This window comes from Populus euphratica, unplaced genomic scaffold (assembly GCF_000495115.2).
Source record: "Populus euphratica unplaced genomic scaffold, PopEup_1.0 scaffold2.1, whole genome shotgun sequence".
Lineage (NCBI taxonomy): Eukaryota > Viridiplantae > Streptophyta > Magnoliopsida > Malpighiales > Salicaceae > Populus > Populus euphratica.
Genome location: NW_011499846.1, coordinates 1,070,343 through 1,091,896, shown reverse-complemented (window position 1 = coordinate 1,091,896; position 21,554 = coordinate 1,070,343). Strand labels below are relative to the sequence as shown.

At 32.0% G+C, this 21,554-nt stretch overlaps 4 protein-coding genes across 4 annotated transcripts in view; 2 read left to right on the top strand and 2 right to left on the bottom strand.

Moving 5' to 3' along the window:
- The window catches only part of LOC105129490 (glutamate receptor 2.7-like), a 4,575-nt gene extending 2,981 nt beyond the window's left edge, over nucleotides 1–1,594 (bottom strand). The window contains exon 1 of the mRNA XM_011031581.1: nucleotides 1,260–1,594. Within this exon, the coding sequence (XP_011029883.1) occupies nucleotides 1,260–1,530 (271 nt within the window). The 5' untranslated portion in view covers nucleotides 1,531–1,594. The remainder of the gene's footprint in view (nucleotides 1–1,259) is intronic.
- Nucleotides 1,595–3,225: 1,631 nt separating this feature from the next.
- LOC105129473 (DCL-like protein) lies at nucleotides 3,226–4,933 on the top strand. Its single transcript, XM_011031557.1, has 3 exons — nucleotides 3,226–3,703; nucleotides 3,793–3,907; nucleotides 4,500–4,933. Exons 1-3 carry the CDS (start codon nucleotides 3,357–3,359, stop codon nucleotides 4,671–4,673), a joined length of 636 nt encoding a protein of 211 aa, XP_011029859.1. The 5' UTR covers nucleotides 3,226–3,356; the 3' UTR covers nucleotides 4,674–4,933.
- Nucleotides 4,934–15,989: 11,056 nt separating this feature from the next.
- Nucleotides 15,990–19,893, top strand: LOC105129464 (ABSCISIC ACID-INSENSITIVE 5-like protein 5). The gene is made up of 5 exons (XM_011031548.1): nucleotides 15,990–16,176; nucleotides 16,577–17,640; nucleotides 18,577–18,648; nucleotides 18,781–18,810; nucleotides 19,496–19,893. The coding sequence occupies exons 2-5, from the start codon at nucleotides 16,588–16,590 to the stop codon at nucleotides 19,568–19,570; spliced, it is 1,230 nt and encodes a 409-aa protein (XP_011029850.1). The 5' UTR covers nucleotides 15,990–16,176; nucleotides 16,577–16,587; the 3' UTR covers nucleotides 19,571–19,893.
- Nucleotides 19,894–20,667: 774 nt separating this feature from the next.
- Nucleotides 20,668–21,548, bottom strand: LOC105129454 (THO complex subunit 5B-like). Its single transcript, XM_011031539.1, has 2 exons — nucleotides 21,500–21,548; nucleotides 20,668–21,117 (listed from the first exon to the last, which is right to left on the bottom strand). The coding sequence occupies exons 1-2, from the start codon at nucleotides 21,509–21,511 to the stop codon at nucleotides 20,860–20,862; spliced, it is 270 nt and encodes an 89-aa protein (XP_011029841.1). The 5' UTR covers nucleotides 21,512–21,548; the 3' UTR covers nucleotides 20,668–20,859.
- Nucleotides 21,549–21,554: the final 6 nt, after the last annotated feature.

The following is a 21,554-nucleotide window of genomic DNA, read 5'->3' as shown; positions in this document are numbered from 1 at the left end:
ATATATATATATATATTGGAGCATTTAAACTACAAACTACATTAGGAATAAAGGATAATTCATAATTTCATGCGTTTTAGAAACAGAGTTTTTTTTTGTTTTTTTCAATGCTCACCCAGTCAGCCTTGTCCAATATATATGTGAAATATATTTATGGATATACAGAAATGACAAAGTTCAATAAAAAACATAATTTTGAATCTGATAGTATTATCGGGCTCAAATTTGATAACAAGTTTTATATCTTTTGGAGTTCAGCCGGCTAAAACTAGCTAAATCTAAGTTAGTCAAATTAGACCTAAAATATTTTGTTTATGTAGTTTTAATTATTTTCCTGCCTCTATTTTAATTTTAATTATTTTTCCTACTTAGTTTCATATTGTTTTTATAGATCAGTTGTTACTACTATATAATCAGTGTTATTTTATCATCATGATTATATGAATTATTAACTTTACAAAACATATTAGAGCTTTTCTCTCTTCAATAAAGAACTGGACCCTAATTTTATTTTTTTGCAATATGTTGTGTAAAAGTAAACACTATTCAGTTAAATTAAGCTATATATTTACCAATTGATAATCATATTAAAATGATGAATGATTTATGTCTTATATCATTTAAAAATATAGAAACAATATGTTAAAATAAAAATAAAAATAAAAATAAAAATCATATTAATTTTAATATATTAATTAATTATCATTAATCAATATTCATGACTGGGTATGAAATGATGAATTCTTCCAAAATACTTGGAGATATATCCATCCTTTATCTACTAACTCTTCCCAACAACGTTATTTCTAATCTACAACAAGAAAAGTAGCTCGCTAGTAGTCGAATATTATTGGTAAAACGTTGACCTTATCAAGATTCCTAAAATACTACACATTAAGTAAGACAATAAAAAAATATACCACTCGACACCCTAAGAAAAGAAAATTCCTAATGGTCCCCGTTACTGTTTGAACACAGCAGGACCAACTTGATAACTCGAATGCCGGTTTGGCTTAGTTAGGTTATGGGCTAGCACTATGCCAGCACGGCTGAGCTACGTCTCAAGTTGCAGAAACCAGGTAGTAACTAAGCATGAAAATGGCTTATTCGAGCGGGCTGAGCTACGTCTCAAGTTGCTGAAACTAGTAACCAAGCATGAAAATGGCTTATTCGAGCGGGTGAATCATTTCTAATAGTAATTTTCTTGTTTATGATTTTGTTAAATATGCTTGTTAGAAGACAGAGAGGGAGCGCCTTACTTGCAGAGGCAACTCTAGATGAGTCTCCACCTGAATCTTCAAGTTGCAGAGTTAGCTGCTTAGAGCAACTTGAACGAAAATAGTCTTCAACAGCCATCTCCATTGCTACTTTCTGCTCCTTGCCTAAACGAGAACTATAATTGATAACCCCACCAATCTTCCCCGTTATCTGATGGGTGATCAGTGAACAGTTATCTCCTGCCTCGATCGCCTTAGCTTTTGATTCCAACAATAGCGGCAGAACCAGGAAAAAGAAGAGGAGATGAGACATTTTTGTTCTTAATAGAATCTTTTTTGTCAGTGAATGATATGAAACTATGGCTATGAAGAGAGTATTTGAGAGCCTAATGTTTGACTTTTGCAAGGGGGCGGAAATTTCATTCTTGAAAAACTGACAATTAAACTAGAGACTAATTAACGTAAGCTACTATCAGAAAAATAATTAACGTAAGCTGCAGTTCTACTTGCTTTCGAATCTTGAAATTGAGATTGAGATTTAATATTTGTTATTTGCTTATAGCCTTTGTGCAATCTCTTTTATTTTGAGGTTGACTATCCAATAGTTTTAACATCATATTATAGTTAGTTTTACATAACGAGATTTAATTACAAATACAATTTTTATGAATCCAACTGATTTGTGATTTTAAAATTTTTAATATTTGAATTGATAATATTTAAAAAATAAATATAAAATTTAACCAATTAAACTATACTCCTCTAACTTAACTGTACTCTATAATATTTCATACTTACGTTTTAAGATTAATTTCCTCATGCTAATTATTAGCCGAATAGATTATAGGCAACTTGTCTCGGGAAGTGTATTATTGCTAAGAAAATTCATGGCAAAATAAAAAAGAAAGAAAGAAAATCAAATGAGTAGGCAAGAACCTCGAAAGGGAAGTTGTTTGAACAGTTGAAAGTTCCTAATTGTGACTCTAATAAATAAGCCAAGGGTAACTAGATGGGTTAACCAAGATCATGGTCTGCCCATCCTTTTTGTATTATTATTTACTCAATTGAGTGTTTGTTTGGAATGTTGTAGGTTTTTTTGTTCTTTCATGCATTTTAAAAGTGTATTTTTAAAAAACAACATCAAATTAATAAGTTTTTTTTAATGATTTTAACTTTAAAAACTCAGTTTAACATATTTGAAATAAAAAAATATTTTTTAAAAACATTTTATATCGCAACACCAGACAATATATAAAGAGTGTAAAGGTGAATCTTGGATGGAATCGTAAGTCAAGTGGAGATTTCCAACAAGAAGTCCATTCAATCATTCAAAGGTTTAATTACGTTTACGAGGAGGCAAACCCATTTTCCGGGAAATTAGACAGCAACGGTGTAATAAACCTGACAAGATTAATAAGGATTTGGGGCTATTTTGCACAAAAATTGTAAGTTTAGGGTAAAACGAGAAAACTTTTATTAAATAAAAACACTGTAAAAAAAAAAGAAACAAGTAATGGAATGGAATAAAAGAAAAATAATTTGGTAAGCTAATTTGAGGCGATCCAGGCCCCCAAAAAACTAACCAAGCAATCTTCACAAAACGTTATCGTTCCTTTCATCATTGTTATAGTTTTTAAATTAGCATCATTTTTATTTTAAGTTGTTTTGGATATGGACTTGGTTAAATTTAGAATATACAGCATGTTAATTTATAATTCATGTAATTTAGTTAAATATTGGTGAGGCTATTTTGTTTTAGACTTTATTTAATAACTTATAAATTAACCTCATAAATCAAATCTTAAGTTATGTTAATAACAAGGTAATAATATTATTGTTATTTTCATTTTGAGGACCAAACTTCGAGTGGAATGTGGTTTGTCAAGGCACTCTCGGATAAAGGAAATTAGAAAGTTCAGTCCGAGCCCATCAATAACTGAGGAGGCCCATTTACTAAGCCCAAGGAGGGAATTGGCTTGGGAAGCAATCTGGTAAGGTAGGTTTCAACATGCACACAGCAACTTCACTGGAAGAGTTGAGTGATGATAACGTGACCGTTTACACTCTCCAATTTCTTCTTCTTCTCTAACAGCATATTACATCACTTGCAAGTGATTAGCAGCAAAAAGAAGCTAGGGCATGGCTATGGCCATGGCTTCGTTGTCTAAACCACCACCATCGCTATCCCCACCCGCTCTCTCAAACCCTATCTCTTTGTTTTCCTCTCCGGCAGTGGTGTTATCTTTTCCGTTTAATCGAACTGCTTTCGCTAGTCCACGTTTGTTCGCAATTAAGACAGGATCAGACGGTTCAGATTTGCTGAGAAAACCGATTGTACCGTCAGAGAAGGACTTGGTTGGAATTTCTGAAGAAGTAGAGGACAGTGAAGAGGAAAAGGAGGAAGGATTTGTGGATTGGGAGGACCGGATTTTGGAGGATACCGTCCCTCTTGTTGGGTTTGTTAGAATGATTCTTCATTCTGGAAAGTAGGTATTTTTTTTATATATAAAAAAGGTTAATTTTTCAGTAATTAAAATTTTATGTGAATATTTTTGAAGGGGTTTTTCTGTGGCAGATATGAAAGTGGAGATAGATTGAGTCCAGATCATGAAAGAACTATTGTGGATAGATTGCTTGCATATCATCCAGATTGTGATAGCAAGATTGGATGTGGAATCGATTATATTACGGTAATCTCTTTCACTCTTCATTATCAATTTGCCTTATCTTTTTTTTTTAATTGTCATTATTATACGAATGTATTGTTGATTTCCCATTATTGGTTATCGATTGAATTGAGAATCATGCATATTGTTAGTGTATTTGTGTGTGTTTCAGACATGGAAAATGGGACTTTAGTAGATTATGTATTGTTTGCTAGTAACCAAACTATCCGCGAAGTTTGATTCTTGTAAAAATTTGTTGGTCAAGTGTTGCGGAAAGCACTAATAGCTGTTTCTTTGAAGAGCTGGGAGTGATCTTTTTTTGACAGTGAAAGCAAATTCATGAGTGCGGCAGAAGAATGCTGCTGAGAGAGTGGCACTTAAAGTTTTGGTGTTAAAGAAGTCTTGTTTAGACTCGAATGGCTTTATCTGCTTGTGGGATACCGCTGAGCAGTTTTTAAGATGGATTCTAATTTGTTTCTAAATATAAAACTTGATTGTCTGCATTCATAACCTTGCAAACTTCAGATAGTGAGTTGGTTATTGGGGTTGGGAATTGTGATTGATATGTGTTTCCTGGCTATGGCTAATCGTGTGGGTTTCTTGTTTGTGCTGACAGGTTGGGTATCATCCTGATTTTGTAGAATCACGATGTTTGTTCATAGTTCGAAAAGATGGCCAGTTGGTTGACTTTTCTTATTGGAAATGCATAAAGGGCTTGATCAAGAAAAACTATCCACTATATGCCGACAGTTTCATTCTCAGACATTTCCGACGGCGGAGAAGGAGTTGAAGGTAGCCTCCTCAACTTGTTGACTACCTGTATAATTGTATGCTGAGGGTTTTTTCCTCCCTCCCTCCCTTTCTTTATTTCTTTCTTTGTTTTTTCTTATCGTCTAAAATGTCTTTGTACGTCTTGAAGCAACATATGTAGCAAGTAGAAGCAAGGATTGAAACCCTTGATGTTTAAATTGAAATGCTAAATTAAGTTTCTAGTAGTGTAAATCTAAAAAATTGGAGTACAACTCAACTGCAATCTGCTATATTTTTGTTCACATCAACATTCCCGTTTTCAAAATTGCTGGTGTACTGTAAAATTCATGGTAAGTTGCACACTGGGGAACAGCTTCCTCTCAGGATCCTCAAATGGAAGAGACAAGACCCAAATCCATTTTTCTCACTCTCAAATGATGTTTAAATTGGACTCGGAAGTCCGTGCACAATAGTTGATGTCATGTTCACGAGCACTTGGCCATATGATGTGTGTTGTTAACTTGGATGGATTCATGTTCATATTTCATTTTAGTTTCAACAAAAGTTAGCCTTGAATTTGGCAATTCTCGGGATTTTAATGAGACAAATGTTATGCATACAGGCAAATGGAGACCTCTTTTGTATTCTGTGCTCCTTCCAAATATTAATATTGTGCATTTGGAAATGGGAGACTGGTGTCATTTTATTTACTGTATAATAACTGCTGTTGGGCAGCTCCTCGCCAGCTCCAAAACTCTCAAAATTTCATAGCTTCAAACTTTCCGGGTTCATAGATTCTTTTTGGCACCATTTGTACCGGTGGCCATCACTAGACGGTCAGTTTCCGAGTGGTCTGTACCCTTTTTCGATTCCTGAGGGAGAATTTGCTAGTAGTGTATGACAGTAGTTATAAAAACCCTTCTTAGTGAGTCAACTGGGTGACTCCCTGAACTTGGTCTGGTACGGGTTTTACTTTATAGAAGTTTGCTTTTATTTTTTTGGTCCGGTACGGGTTTTACTTTAAGGAAGATTGCTTATCTTTTCTTTTTTTTTCATTTAACCTGAACAATATTTTTGAAGTTTTTTAAAAAGATCATAATATGGGTTGACTTGTTGATTTTTGGATTTACCCAGGATCCAAGCTTTAGGCAAGTTTTAAGTTTTAGTGGGGTGAGCAAAAAATTAAAAAACCAATTAAATTGAGAAAATTAGAAAAAAATAATTAAAAAACTGAATCATAAAAAAAATCAAGTAATTTAATTTGATTTTAGTTTTATAGGTTTGAAACGAGAAAAATTGAATTGAATTGAATTCAAATTAAAATAACCAAAAAATTCAAGCTAAATAAAAAAATTTAGTTAAATTAAAATACCCAGTTAAATAAAAAAAACTGAATTAAATTATTTTTTTTAAAATAATTAAACTGAAACTTAAACTAATTTTGGTTTTTTTTTAAGAGAAACTAAATCGAAGTAAAAATAGTAAAGATAAGTTCCACTCTTGATTCTCGAGGAAGAATTGCAAATTGCAAGGTGGAATCACGAAGACTTTTCATCCATTACTATCATTTCCGATGGATCTGGAAAATTTATTTCGGTACTTGAAAGTTGGAACATTTCAATTCGACAACGAGGATCTTTATCAGGAGTGAGACCTGCCTATAATCCATTGAGTTGTACAGCAAGGCTTCTGGTTCAGTTTTCAGCATTAATGATTGCTTCACTTGGAGCTGACGAACGAATCAACACGTTCCCTGCTTTTTCTGGCATGAAACCAATCAAACCCCATCCTGACTTTAACATTTCGGAGGAACAATAATTTGCCACGTTAATCGACATTGCAACAGCTGTCTAAAATGTTTTGGTTGGTCGATGCTCACCAGCGCCATTTATCTGGGATTCTGTGATAGTTTACCTGTGTCCTCAGACACGTCTACTCCAATTCGATAGATCCTAGCCTGAGAGTAGATACGAGAGTGATATTAATGATAATGATTGCCTCCGAATCCATACTTGTCCAGGAGTTGATATTTTTTTCAAATTTACATGACAAATCTCGTCCATGAATTGGAAACATGATTCAATCCTATATTATGAACAAAAATTACAGTTTTCAAGTTTTAAAGCTATAATTATAACTTATAATTGAAAAAAAACTCTAATAAACTCTAATCTAATATATCTTGAAAATTCTTTAAATTCAATGTTATAATAAAAAAAAATAACATCTTAAAAAAAACCATTTATATTATAAGAATTCAAATTCAAATAAAAAAAACAAATAAAACATAAAATTAAATAAAAAAATTAAAACAGCAAAAATAACATTTTAAAGGCTTTAATTTGAAGCTTTTTCTAGTCTTGATTGGTTATAATAAGCTGATTTCATATAAAACTAAATCTATATAATATTTACAAGTCTTACATTGTCTATCTTATCTATAAAGATGTATTTAACATGTTTGAGATAAACTATGTATTAACATAATTTTTTTCAATAACAAGTTAATTTAGTGAAGATTATAAGTGTTTATGATCCAGTTTCGATCTAAATTTCCAATCGAACTAGAGATGAAATTTTCTTAAAAAATAACATGAACCAAATTAAAATCAGTTCATATCGAATCAATTCAATCAAGAGGTCAGTTTTTTTAATTAAAACTGGATAACTTAGCCCCTCTTGAATGGGCTTATTTTTTTGTTTTTAAAATAGGCCTATATTAAATTGGACTTTAACAATTTTTTGTTGAGTTCATATTTTTATAGTCTATTTAAGTTAAAATTACAAGTTTATTTTATAACCCACTTATTATTGATAAATTGAAAGCTGGAGCAAATTCATTTAACATATTTAGTTCAGGATCATACTATTTGTCTAAAGTTTAAATTCTTTGTTGTAGAGGTGTTCAGTGTTCACACTATAAATAATAAATTGCATATTATATATTTCAAACTTCAAGTAAATATGCATTTTAAGTCCAAATTAGCATACATTTAACCAAAACATCTGTATTATATAAGATGTATAGAATCAAACAACATTAGCATTCGTAAAATCCAACAACATTAATATTTATAAAATCCAGCAACAACAAAAACCAAAAAATCTCATAAGGTTAATGCTATAAAAATACATTAACAAATTAGCAACAAACTAGATTTCAGTTGCTAAAATAATTAACAATTCAAATTAAAAGGGAATGAATAAGGTAACATAAGTCAATTACCCTCAACAATTTTATTATAGCATTTCACTAACATCATCAAAAGATCCATGCTATTTACAATTAATAGAGATTCTCAAACTTTTACTGAATTCTATAAAATTATAAATTAAACACGTTAGATTAAACATATATAAAGAAATAATAATACAAAATAATTAATTATAAATTTGTAAAAAAAATTACCTGACTTAATCATATCAGAATTTACTATATAATTCATGAAGGCTCTCATGTTGATTAGGATTGGTGTTAAACACAATCAATTTTGACAACAAATAAATGTTTCCATTGCTGATGGAAATAAAAAGCTTCAATATAGTTCTAATATATAACTGTCAATATTGAATATTGTTTTAAAAACAACATTAATTATACAAGGATAACTAACACATGTTTTGTTATCTTAAAAAGAATCTTTTATGTTATAGCATTACACCCCAACAACTTAAAATATCTAATTTATAATCTTTATGATCCTCACAACTATTATCCAAATACATCTCAACCATGATTTTTTTCTATCCACACCACCTTCTTTCTCTAAATATTTTTTGAATTCAGAAGTTAAGTCATCTGATATATTATTTACTGCTTTTGAATCAACATTAATATCCTAATCATTTATATTAGTTTCAACATCATCGCAACCTTAACATTCTTGATAATACTCATAGAACCTTAGCAAAGTATTTGCAACCTTAACATTCTTGACCTTAATATAATACTCATAGAACCTTAGCAAAGTATCTTTAATATTCTTTGTAAGGTTTTCATAATTTTCATCATCATTTGATCATCTAAAATAAAATCTTACATATTTTAATTTGAAACGTGGATTTGACACAATAGTAACACATAATAAAAAAAATTAATTATCTTAATTCTCCTGGTATGTTTTTATATTTTATTATCATATTATTGGCTATTTCACATAAAAAACATCTTCACTTCTATAAAATTAAGATATGTATGTATGCATAAAAATCAATTGATGAAAGAAACATAGATTTCACATACAACAAGCCATAAATTTGTAATGTAATCATGTAAAATAATTCCAAGAACTTAATAAAAAATCTAACATTTTCTCAATCTTCTAAAATAAAAGGATTTAAGTTTTTTTGTTTTTCTTTTGAATCAGTCTTGAAGTAACTTAAATACCTAAGATTAATTTCTTCTTACCTCGTAAAAACCACCTTAAGTTTTTTGGTAGATTCTAACATTATATATGTCGAGTTCCATCTGGTTAGAATATCAAACCACAACTGATTTTTTATTTTAAATTTTTAACCTTTTCGCACATTAATTAACAAGTTGTTTAGAAGGAGAAAATCTATCAAACCTTATTACATTTATAATCTTGACGGTTAAATCATCAACATTTTTTAATCTCACATATACAATAAAACTAACAACATGCGCACAATATCTAACATGCGTGAAATCATTTGATAATTTATTAATTGCCTAACTACTTTTTACTCTCTTAAAATCTTCTCAATTTTTCATTCCAGCGAATGACTCTCAATCGTTTAGTCAATTATCTCACCTTATGATTAAAAATTTAACAAAAATTTAAAACTTGTTTATTCAAGTTCCGACCACTATATATCCAGAAGGAAGTCAAGCACATGGAATTGATATTTTGAGTCAATGTCCATGTATTGGTTGTTAAACATTGTTGTCAACCCTCAAGAGATTTATTTATGCCTTCTTATTTATATAAATTCGTAAACAATCTGTCCAAATCATCAAGTGAGAAAGAATATTAAACCTATGTTGTATTATCCAATAAAATGATTTAAATCCTTAACTATCAATAAAGTTAAAAAACAACCCACCAAGTATAATCATTTTTGCTAGAGCTTTTCTACACTCATCGTAATTATAACTCGCTATATTAGTATTCATTAAATTTTCCTCTCCCTTGTCATCCCCTTTTATTATAGGCCTCTAAAACCTTTTTTTTTTTTTGTTTCTAGTCAATCACAAGGGAAATTTTTTTTCATATACTTAAATGACTACACATGTTACTTGTTTTATTAAATATAGTATTTATTTATAAGTTAGGCAGCTTAGGTTGGTTTTCTATTTATACCCCCTATTTTTTTTTTTTAAGTTGGAATGGGTTTACATTAGGTGCGGCCTAGTTTATATGGTTTTAGTTTATGAAACTAAAATCAAATCAAACTTGAGTAAGTTTTGTGGTTTCTAAATTGGTTTAGTTGATGTTTTCTCTCGGCTTGGTGTTTTAATTTTTTTTCTTTTTGGTTTTTATAGTTTAGTGATTGGTCGGTTTTTTTAAACACCCCTGGTATTCAACAGACCTTAAAATTTCAAGAAAAAAATTGTCATCATGTCAGGAAAGAAACATTGAACATAAAAAACAAAAACTCAAAAACCCCAACTACTAATTATTAAAAAAAAAAACATTGCAATTAATTACGAGAAAGAGAAGTAGAGGGGGATGGATCGAGTGAGATAGATTGGATCAAGAGAGATGGTGGAAGAATGAGTATTGACTGTTTTTAATGGAAAAGAAATGAAATGTTTTAAGGTTATGTAACTTAGGCTAGTTTTTTATTGATATCTTTTTTCTAAAAAAAGTCGGAATAGGTTTATATTGGATCTACAACCTATTTTATAAGGTTTTTATTTCTAAAACTGAAATTGAATTAGAGTTGAGTGAATTTTATAGTTTTTAAATTATTTTGGTTAATATGTTTTTAGTTTTTTTTTAATGTAGTTTAATTGGTTGATTAATTTTTTAAAAACATCTTCAGTGAAGACCATTAAAGATTCAAAGGAAAACAATCAAAGGCATCGAGCTCAATTAATCAGATGGTAAATTGCGGGAACCATGGGTGTATCATGAAATTACAAAACCTAGCAAAAAGTTACTGAACTCAACTATATTATATTTTTTAACTATTTTAAGTAGCCAGTAATTAGGTTACCTTAACCTCCAGATGACGAGTGTGACTTGCCCGAAATATCATTGGGTGTGTGTGTGGATTTGGCAGTTGCGAGGTCTATTTTTGGTGCATGCTGGATCGTACAACGAAGCTAGATAACAGGTGGCAGGCTTGCTTTGCTTCCAATCTCAGAGTGCTCCGACCATCGTATACGAATGTTATGAATGAAACAAGTGTTCCTCAGTTGGGACACATGCACCGTCTCTCTCCTTGTGATCGTTGTTCGTTGTGGTACTTCGTACCAGAATCATTTGTGTTGGTTTTTTTACTCGAAAATGGAGACGATGGGCTTTGTCTTTGCAAGATGGCCGTTGGTACTGGGATTTTATATATATATATATATATATAATTAGCATGGTAAGTTTTTTAAAAAATAGCAACTTAATAATTTGTAGAAATAATATAATTTGATATATTATATTATATTTTAGAAAGGTAGTATTTATTAAATATTATTATTATAAAGCTCGATATAGTCAAACTTTAATTTTTTACTTGAACATGTTGACTATTTTATTTAAAAACCTTATTTCTATAAAGTTTTTTTTAAATATGTTTTATGAATTAAAATATATATATTTTCTTAACTTAGATTAAAACATAAAATTTAATTAAAATTTTAAAAAATTATTCTTCATATAAAAATAATTAATTTTAGATAATTAAATGTAATTTTATCATAATTAAATAAAGCTATTCCAAATAACTTACATGAATGATTAATAAATAGATTAGGGGAACATATTTAAATCCAAGAAGAGTTCTACTCACACTGGACTAAAATTGGTAACATATTTAAATCCAAGAAGAGTACTCACACTGGACTAAAATAATAAATTAAAAAAACATAATTTTTAATTGAATCGTTAACTCATATTTAAGTTTATATAGAATTTTTTAAAAATAGCTTAAATTTTATGATTTGTTGTATTTTTTAATTTTAGTTTTTAATATCTATATATTAAAATAATCATAAAAAACTAAGACATAAATTTATGTTTCTATTTTTTATTTTAATTTCAAAACATTAATTAAATGATACATAATAGAATACTACTTTGAAAATTCACTTTTTCCAACTGTTAAACGGGCTGGCTATAATGAAAGTAAAAATAAAAAAGAATTTGATGTGACTTCATCTATGAAATGAGACTGTAGCCATTGTTCTTGAAGAGTTTGTTTGGTATGGGCAGGGAAGAATGTTTATTTTTTTGTTTATATATATATAAAAAATGGTTTTTTTTTTATTAAATACAAACTTCAATTACGGTTATCGTGATGCACCGACATCTTACTTTTCTTCTCTGCCTTTGTGTTTGTCCAAGTGAAGTGGATAAGTTGAATTTCTCTGTATTCTCTCCGTGGTCCTGTCAACCGATGCGATCTTCAAGAGGAACCCATGGTCTTGTCAACCGATGCGATCTTCAAGAGGAACATCGTGATTTTATGGGCTCCGAGGCTTTTTGACTGGAGAGAATTCGTTTCGTTTCAAATCAGTGTGGAACATTTTATTTATTTATTTATTTATAAATTAGAATTTTAGAAAACAATATCTCTTGGAGAAAATAAAAACACTAATATCCCTTGAATTACAATTCATTGATAGGAACTTTTTGTCCTTCATGTAATAATTTTTAAAAATCCCCAATGAAGCTTCTTAAGGTATCATCTCATATCCCATAAAGTTTTAAACCTATTAATTTTATCGATTTTATTTTAAATATAATTCATGTTAGCTGGCGTCACATTTCCATCTGTTTCATTATTGATGACAATTTAAAATTTCATCCAAATTGTCTTTCAAAACTTTGGTTATATAAAAACTAAAATTTATAGTATTTTTTAAAATTTTTATCCCAAAAACTATTACAAAAATATATAATAATTAAGTAACCAATTTTTTTTTTATTTTCTCGAGAACAACAAAGTCATACCTTGACAAAATGGTCTATTACGACAGCAGTGGCAAAGAAAAACAAGGCCTTTTGACTTTTCGTCCACTCTACCTTATCCTTATCCTCTTCATGTAGGTAGGAAGTAGGTGCGAATATCCTCCAAGTTTTGATGGCTTCCGCAAGATCTATCCTTTTTTATTTTTTATTTTTTCGGCCATGGTTTCTCCATAGTTTCAAAATGCTTACGTCTCCCTCCCCAACTAATGGCCTGTTATTTATTAATCAAGGAGCTTCTCCGAACCCAATTGCCACATCCCAAACAATTCCAAGCATGTGGCAAGCCACTGCCATGCCTGAAGAGGAAAGTGTCTCCTTACTGTTTTTTTTAATGAAATTAAAAAGTGTAATAATAATTGTTTTTTAAAGTATATTTTATTTAAAAATATATTAAAAAAATTATTTTTACATCAGAAGATCATAATGATTTAAAATTAAAAAAAAAATTGAAAATATTTTTGAAATAAAACATCAGAAGTTCATCATGATTTAAAATTATAAAAAAATTGAAAATATTTTTGAAATAAAAAACAAAACACTGTTAGCAAGAAAGGACAAAGTTTGTCCTTTTGTGGACGAATGAAAAATCATAACACCCCCCTCCTAAAGAGGAAAGGGTATAGTTCCTAATATTATTTACCAACGATAATTCCAAAGTATCTTGGAGAAAATAGGCATGGAGTATAAGAATAAATGTTTTCAATCTTCTTCTTCTTCTTTTTTTTATGGGTTACTGATGGTTATCCTTTCTGTTCCCCCAACGAGTCATTCTTCCCACTATATATATATATATATAGAAACCAAAACTAAACTGTTTTTTGATGGAAAAAAATAGCAAAACGGACACGTGTATGTTTATCTTGTGCTTTCCGACAAAGAACATCGAGTTCATATCATATCATGCTTTTATTTAATAAGACTTTCACCGTACTTATATGTTAGAGTTACCGTTTGAAATCTTTTCAAGAATAATTGTAATAGTGTATGGAGATATAAGTATATAAAATTCAAACTTTCAGCTTCGCACATGAAAACTAAAAAAGAATACAATTAAATTCAAGGCATGAAAACCCTAATGTGGTGAGCGTGTGTCGAGGCAATGGCTTCTCTCAAAGGCAACCATTAAGTTGAGTTGATGTGTATCCAACCTCCAAAAAAAGAAACTTATTCGCAATATTCAAATAAAAAATCAAGTTAAACAAAAAAAATAAACGATGTCACCTCAACATTCAAATCGTGACTCGGAATCTTGATATTTCTTATTGTGAAATTTACGAAGAATTGACATGGTTGGTTGCCATGAATGGCCGGCATGATTCCTGATCCAAAGTTACTTAATTCCTAGCATTTCTTCTTAATTAGGTCATCTCTATGTTTTCCCTTTTTCTCCATTTTCATTGAACTTGTCTTGGCTAAACTCATTGTTCGTATATATCCTGTGTTTTCATTGATTTACCTGGAAAAAAAAACACTCTTCTATTACTAATTTAGTTAATTGAATATTCTTATTCTTATTTTTAATCAATCAAATACAACTTAGCTACTGTTTTATTATTGACTAAGAGACGTTGCTTTGAGATTTCAATCACCTTTACTGATCAAAAATATATATTAGGGTCAGGAAATTCTTGTAAAGAATGTAGTTTTTTAATTAACAAGGTGAGAGATATATTTCCCCACCAATTAATGAAAACAAACAAATAAATAAAATCTTGGTCATTCTTAGTTAAGTGTATATTTGAAATAGCATTTCAACTAGAATTTTTAAAAATATTGATCTTTTAAAATTATTATTTTTTGAATATCTCTGATGCATTTATATAAAAATAAATTTTTAAAAATAAAAAAAATATTATTTTAATATATCTTTAAATAAAAATATTTTCAAAATAAATTACAAACCCTGTCTCGCAGATCTCGCAAAGCCATCTATAGTCAAAACTTTCAAACTTGCTCGGTCCATTTATAACGCAACAAGGTCATGAGGATGCGTAATTTTACGAGGATTGATCACGCATGATTGACGTGAATAGATGAAAATAAAAGGCAATCACGTGACCAAAATGGTTACAAAAATATGGATTGACAAATATACTTACAAGTATTTCATGATAAAAAAAACAGATTTAAAGATAATAAAAATATAAAAACCATGCAAATATATTTAATTAAAAATATGAAAATGAATCAAATTTTAAAATAAATTCCTAACCCGATTATCTCCTTTTCCTCTACTTAAATAAATGTGTTATAATTAGCCGGAAAAAAAAAAAAGGTCCATCCATCCACAACAAAAATTAAATGAACAAGGGCAGTTTTGACAAAAGAAAAGTCGCCACAAGGAATGGCTGTGATTCCCTGCGAAACTCGGAAAAACAGAGGACGTAACTGATGTCGGCACGTAGATTTCACGAGCACGAAAGGGATAAACATCAACTTTCTTGACGAAAATACCCCTCTGACCCCACGGGCAAAGAGCACTATAAAATCACTTTTATCAGCACCATCTAACAGCAGCATTTATGTCTCTGCGTGGACGGCTCTCGTGAACCCATCTTGCGTTCTCCTATTGGACGAAAGTCACATCACAGCGCCTCCCCAGTCATGATTGATCCACGTCTCTATGGACAGCTGCCCCACTAAACAATTGTTAATTGTTTTTCTAACCCAATTGTTATATTAAATTCTGGTTTTGTCCAGCTTTTGAATTCTCTTTCACATTACAATTGTTAATTGTTTTTCTAACCCAGTTATTGTATTAAATTCTGGTTCTTTCCAGCTTTTTAACTATTCTTTACATCAAGCTCGAATAGAAACAGTAAGTAGCTTACAGGCAATCTCATTATGATTACAGGTTCAATTAAAGAAGAAATCAAAGATACGAAATTGGTTATAAATGATCTGCACAAGTTGAAACCCTTGAAGAAATTAATTTTGACTATGAAAAGGTGGTTTGAAAATAGAGGTAAATAAACCTACTTTCACACTCACAGACATTTGCCTGGGAGAGATTGGTAGTTTTAAGTATTTGGACAGTGAGTTTTATTTTTTAAAATATTAAATTAATATTTTTCACTGTTATAAACTATGATTAAGAAGAATAAATATAAAAATAATGTTTTTCACTGTAGCAACAGTTCTACCACGAACACGATATTACAGTGTGGGGATTACTTGTAAGAAACACATTAAACTCTTCCGTTCCCCTGTCATTAAATCTACTAAAAAAAATAGAACAAGGAGAAAAGACAGTCGACACTTGGCGCATCCAGAAGCCCTAAATAATCGAGGAAACCAAAGACATACTTGGAAACGCAGACACGGGAAGAAAGAAGCCAGCAAAAACAAAGATACTTGACCAATAATACAAACACAAAATCGAAGTATATGGTTAGATGTTCTTCCTTTACTCTCTGCTCTCCCATTGCTCACGACTCTGTATATTCTCTAGTAGTGTACTTAGCGTCTTAATTAACCATCTTGGATTGATTTCTGCTGGCTTTAAGCTTCTTGTTGATCTTAGTTCTTGATGCACCAGCTTTATGGTTTGCATTTTTTAGACTTTTTCATTTTTCTCCTTTTGCTACTCTTCTTATTGAATGTGTTTTCAGGTTCGTACTTTTTTTTGTTTTGAAAAATAAAAAGTTGAAGACTTTTTTACTCTTTTTTATGTGGGATTTGGTTGATAAGTATCATCACGGGATTGGAAATGCAACAAGGCTAGGGTTTTAAACTCTTTTTTGGCTTTAGTTGTCAGATTTTTTAGCTGTTTTGACCCTGTCATATCCAGATTTATTGAAAATGGGGAGTAATTTCAATTTCAAGAGCTTCTCAAATGACCAGTCAGATGCCGGTGTTGGCCGGCCACCGGGGAATTTTCCGTTGGCTAGTCAGTCATCGATCTATTCTTTAACGCTTGAAGAACTTCAAAACACCATGGGAGGATCATTAGGGAAGGACTTTGGGTCAATGAACATGGATGAGCTGTTAAAGAGTATATGGAGTGCAGAGGAGACGCAGACCGTGGCATCAGCAACCTCTGCTGAGGTACAAGATGGTGTTGGTCTCCAGCGACAGGGCTCGCTGACGCTGCCGCGGACACTGAGCCTGAAGACGGTGGATGAGGTCTGGAAAGACATGTCAAAGGAATATGCTATTAATGGGACTAGTGCTGGAGTTGCTAATAATGTGCCCCAGAGGCAGCCTACCTTAGGAGAGATAACTTTGGAGGAGTTTTTGGCGAGAGCTGGGGTGGTGTGGGAGGATATTCCAGTGGCTGCAAAGGTTAATACTAATGGTGGATTTTTTGGTGATTTATCGCGGTTAGCCAATAATAGTTCAACAATTGGGTTTCAGCAGAATAGCGGTGTGGGATTGAATAACAATAATACCACTCAAATCTCGTTGCAATCTTCGAATTTGCCTTTGAATGGTAACGGGTTTAGATCGAATCAGGCACAGGTGCAACAGCAGCAGCAGCAGCAGCAACAAATATTTCCTAAGCAGCCTAATATGGGATATATGACACAGATGCCTCCACAAAGTAGTCCTGGAATTAGAGGTGGAATTGTGGGGATTGGAGATCAAGGGATCAATAGCAATTTGATGCAGGGTGGAGGGATGGGAGTGGTTGGATTAGGTGTCGCTACAGGGTCACCTGCGAACCAGCTGTCATCGGATGGAATTGGGAAGAGTAATGGGGATACATCTTCAGTATCTCCAGTGCCTTATGTTTTTAGTGGAAGTGGAAGGGGAAGGAGAGCAGGTGGCGCAGTTGAGAAGGTGGTTGAGAGGAGGCAGAGGAGAATGATTAAGAACAGAGAGTCAGCTGCAAGGTCTCGTGCTCGCAAGCAGGTGATTATCTTGTTTGATATTGTACTTATAATCTACTGGTGTATACAAATAGGTCTTGATTTTAGTTTGTAAGTTTGCTGCAGATTCAATTTCGGTATACTACTTTGAAACCTGTTCTTGCTTGAATTGAAACTCTTCCCTAATCTAGAAGCAATTTAAATATCGTAAGATAAAAGAATGTGAGAAAGTACGAATCTTCTGTGTATTCGATGTATCCAATACTGTGATTATTTCCTGTGTTTTTTCTTACAACTGCACAAGAGTACTTGTACATCGTGCCGAGGTAGAGGAAAGCCAATAATAGGTCATTGGCCATGTTTTACTGACTGAAGTTACTAGACACTTGATAAGTGTCCATATAAACAAGCTTGCTGTGCAAATGAGAAGAAAGAAGAACGAACCTGTGTATTTAGTTTTGTACACAAATAAGTTGTGTTGAAATATTCCCTCTTGTCACATGTTTTATGTCACCAAAAGTTAAGAAAGAAAAAACATCACAAGTTATCTTCATGTGGTTCATGAATTTTGCTTGCCATTAACCTTCTACTTTTATGATCTATGGCCATGCTGCATGCCAAAACATCATGAAAGATTATGGGGCAGAATGGTAATGTGATAGCGATCTGAAATGAAAATGACAAGATGAGAGTTTTTGAGAAGTCAAGGTCATGAGAAGTTATAAGGATCCCGTTTGTTACAAGGTATAAATGGTTTGTTACAAGAAAAGAATTCTGCATGAATCGCAACATGAAATTGAACTTGTATTGGGCCAAACTCAACAAACGTTAATTAGAAGTTCAACCCCTTCAGTTTATTTTGAATCAAAACATTATATGGGAGTATCAGTAGATATTTAAAAAATAGAGTGTGTTTCATTCTTACTTTTAAGCATGTTCTCAGTATATACTGTTTTTTTCTCATTTCTGTTTTTACCAGGCTTATACGATGGAATTGGAAGCAGAAGTGGCAAAGTTAAAAGTGGAAAACGAAGAATTGCAGAAGAAACAGGTATTTTAGCTTTTATTGCACTTACAATTATGTGTGCCTGCCATATCACACCCACACACTCGTGGTATCAGTATCTATTACAAATTCAAAATCCGTGTTTAGCTATCATTGATTGTGGTTTGGTCGCTGCAGGCAGAAATGATGGAAATGCAGAAAAATCAGGTGCCAAATCTATCTATTACTCAAGATAGAACGAATAATCTTACCTATTTGCTCATAACATGTCTAATGGCCAGTCAATGCTGCTAGCTATATCATTTTCTTATCCGCTTGGTGATTTGAATAGTCTGCATGAATTTTCCCACTTTGTTCTTTATTACGGATGTCCAAACCAAGGTTACGAAAAGGAAAAACATCAAAACATAACGAATAATCATGCCTATTTGCTCATAACCTGTCTAATGGCCTGTCCATGCTGCTATCTATATCGTTTTCTTATCTGCTTGGTGATTTGAATAGTCTGCATGAATTTTCCCACTTTTTTCTTTATTACAGATGTCCAAGCCAAGGTTACTAAAAGGAAAAACATCAAAACATATCGAATAATCATGCCTATTTGCTCATAACCTGTCTAATGGCCAGTCAATGCTGCTATCTATATCGTTTTCTTATCCGCTTGGTGATTTGAATAGTCTGCATGTATTTTCCACTGTTTTCTTTATCATGGATGTCCAAGCCTAATGTCACTAAAAGGAATTACATTATGCGTGCGGCTATGCATGCATAACTCTATATTATTGCTTTTTTAATGGTTTGCTTGAAGGCATTACAGACATAGTGCCTTCAAATTATGGACAGTATCTTTACTTATTTTCTGGTATTTTTTCTCCGTTTGGTGGTATCATAGGTCATGGAGATGATGACTTTGCAGCAGGGGGGTAAGAGACGGTGCTTGAGACGAACTCAGACAGGTCCATGGTGAATTGAAAGGGTGGTCTGTGATTATACAGTCGAAAATTATGTATGGTAGGTGACTGTACATATTTAATGGAAATGTGTTTTTCTTCTGTAAATGGAGAAGACATGAGTTTTACAGTGAGAAGATCCAGAGTTTTACTGTGACTTAGATTAAACCCTCCAATATCTACATTCTGTGTTTGCACATCATCTGAACTTCTTTGAATAGGTAATTAGATTGGCAAGGAAAGGAAGCAAATTCATTGTGTTAGGAACCATTTCGTCCATGTTCTCCTCAAGAGTTGTATTTCTTCTTTTTTTCATTTCATAGTGATCGATTTTGTTCACGTATAAGCCTTATTCATAGGAAAAGAAGTATTTATAAGCCTCGCTTATTTTCAGCAGGTAGTCTACGAGTTGGATAGATTAATATAAATAAATCATTTGGAGATTTCTTTTTTGGATTGGAAGCGGACCTGAGCTAGAGTCAGGTCATATAAAAAGTATTATTTTAATGATTTTTCAAATATATCCAAACGAGATTTTACAAAAAAATATTTTTTTAATGCTTTTCCAAACAAGAAAAATAATTTAGAAAATATTCAATTCTGCATTTCTAAATGTATTTTTAAATAAAAAAGCAATACCTAGCATGGCTATTCCACTCTCTTGGAAGGTATAGATATAGCTTTTCGGCTAATCACATGTTTTCACGAGATACCAGAGTTACGAACATAAAATTATAGATAAATAAACCTCCTGCCTTGCAATGCCATTCCCGACAACATTCATAATCTGAGCCATATCCATCTGCAAAACTGGCCTGGTTCAGAACTGTATCTCGCACAATTTTATTGCACCAATCAAGTTGCACAAACATTACAAATTTGCATGTCCATATCAAGTTTATGCCATGAAATCCTCGACTCTTCGGAATCTGGAAAAATCACAACATTCAGCTCCTCAGTTGGAAATTATATGCAGTCAGCACATGCTACACCGGGAAATTCCTATTTTGTGGGAAATTATATGCAGTCAGTACATGCTACACCGGGAAATTCCTATTTTGGTGCCCCGAGATCCACAAAGCAGAACATGATACAATAGCCCCTCGCAAAAAAGTTTTAACGTGTTACGTTTCGCAGATCCATCAATTTCAGTAGAATGCGCACCCAAAATGGTCCTTTGCAAGAACAATGTAGTCTAGTCAAGGTAAATATCACCTCCCTCTAATGCTTATTCCTACCCCCAGCTGAGTGGTAACAGCAATAGTTTGTGGTAACAAGTTCACCTGCATGCCCCAAGATTCTATTGCTAGTATGGGTAGCCAGAGGTGCATTCCATGTCCTTCCAGGATATCATCTTCCTGCGATCCCTCCCTCTAAATGATCTAGCAAGAAGACTACCACTAACAGGTTTACACAAACCAACATCAACAACAGAAGTACATTTTGCCCTTGGAGATGCCCCATCCATGAAATAGTCAAACAACATTGCAAGATAGCGCACTTGATGAGCTAAGACATGATTTTCTTGATCCAAAGGTAGCAGCTTTAATATATAAAGATTTACCTGCAGAACACCAAAATGAAACATAAATTTGTAGTATTTCAGCAAAGAAACTAACACCACATTTTAAACAAACAACACAAAATGAACACTGAAAATTATGATAACTAGGAGGGTTAACAATAAGGTAAGAAATCACCAGGATGCAACTCTAGGCAAACATTAATGGAAAATTGATTTCAAAGCAGAACATTCAAATACCCAAAATAACTGTAGGGTAGAAGTACCATGTTAAGGTGTTATTTACACAAAGTTTGACAACCACTAAATGCCTGCAACAATAATCTACTAGTGGTAATATTCTGCAGTATAATTATGATGTCTTAGTTTATTAATGTGTCTCCTAAATAAAAGCTAGCTATTCCATAAGACATTGTTTGTTCACCTCAGCTTCCATGGCTCGAAGTTCGTTGTACCGTTCAGAGTCGTTATTCTCATCA

What these genes read in the sequence shown, in the direction of transcription:
- LOC105129464 (XM_011031548.1), top strand. Translation starts at nt 16,588, where the DNA reads ATGGGGAGTAATTTCAATTTCAAGAGCTTCTCAAATGACCAGTCAGAT. An exon ending in AAGAATTGCAGAAGAAACAG is followed by an intron (nt 18,649 to 18,780) that starts GTATTTTAGCTT and finishes TGGTCGCTGCAG; the next exon opens with GCAGAAATGATGGAAATGCA. An exon ending in TGGAAATGCAGAAAAATCAG is followed by an intron (nt 18,811 to 19,495) that starts GTGCCAAATCTA and finishes GTGGTATCATAG; the next exon opens with GTCATGGAGATGATGACTTT.
- LOC105129473 (XM_011031557.1), top strand. Translation starts at nt 3,357, where the DNA reads ATGGCTATGGCCATGGCTTCGTTGTCTAAACCACCACCATCGCTATCC. An exon ending in ATGATTCTTCATTCTGGAAA is followed by an intron (nt 3,704 to 3,792) that starts GTAGGTATTTTT and finishes TTTCTGTGGCAG; the next exon opens with ATATGAAAGTGGAGATAGAT. An exon ending in GTGGAATCGATTATATTACG is followed by an intron (nt 3,908 to 4,499) that starts GTAATCTCTTTC and finishes TTGTGCTGACAG; the next exon opens with GTTGGGTATCATCCTGATTT.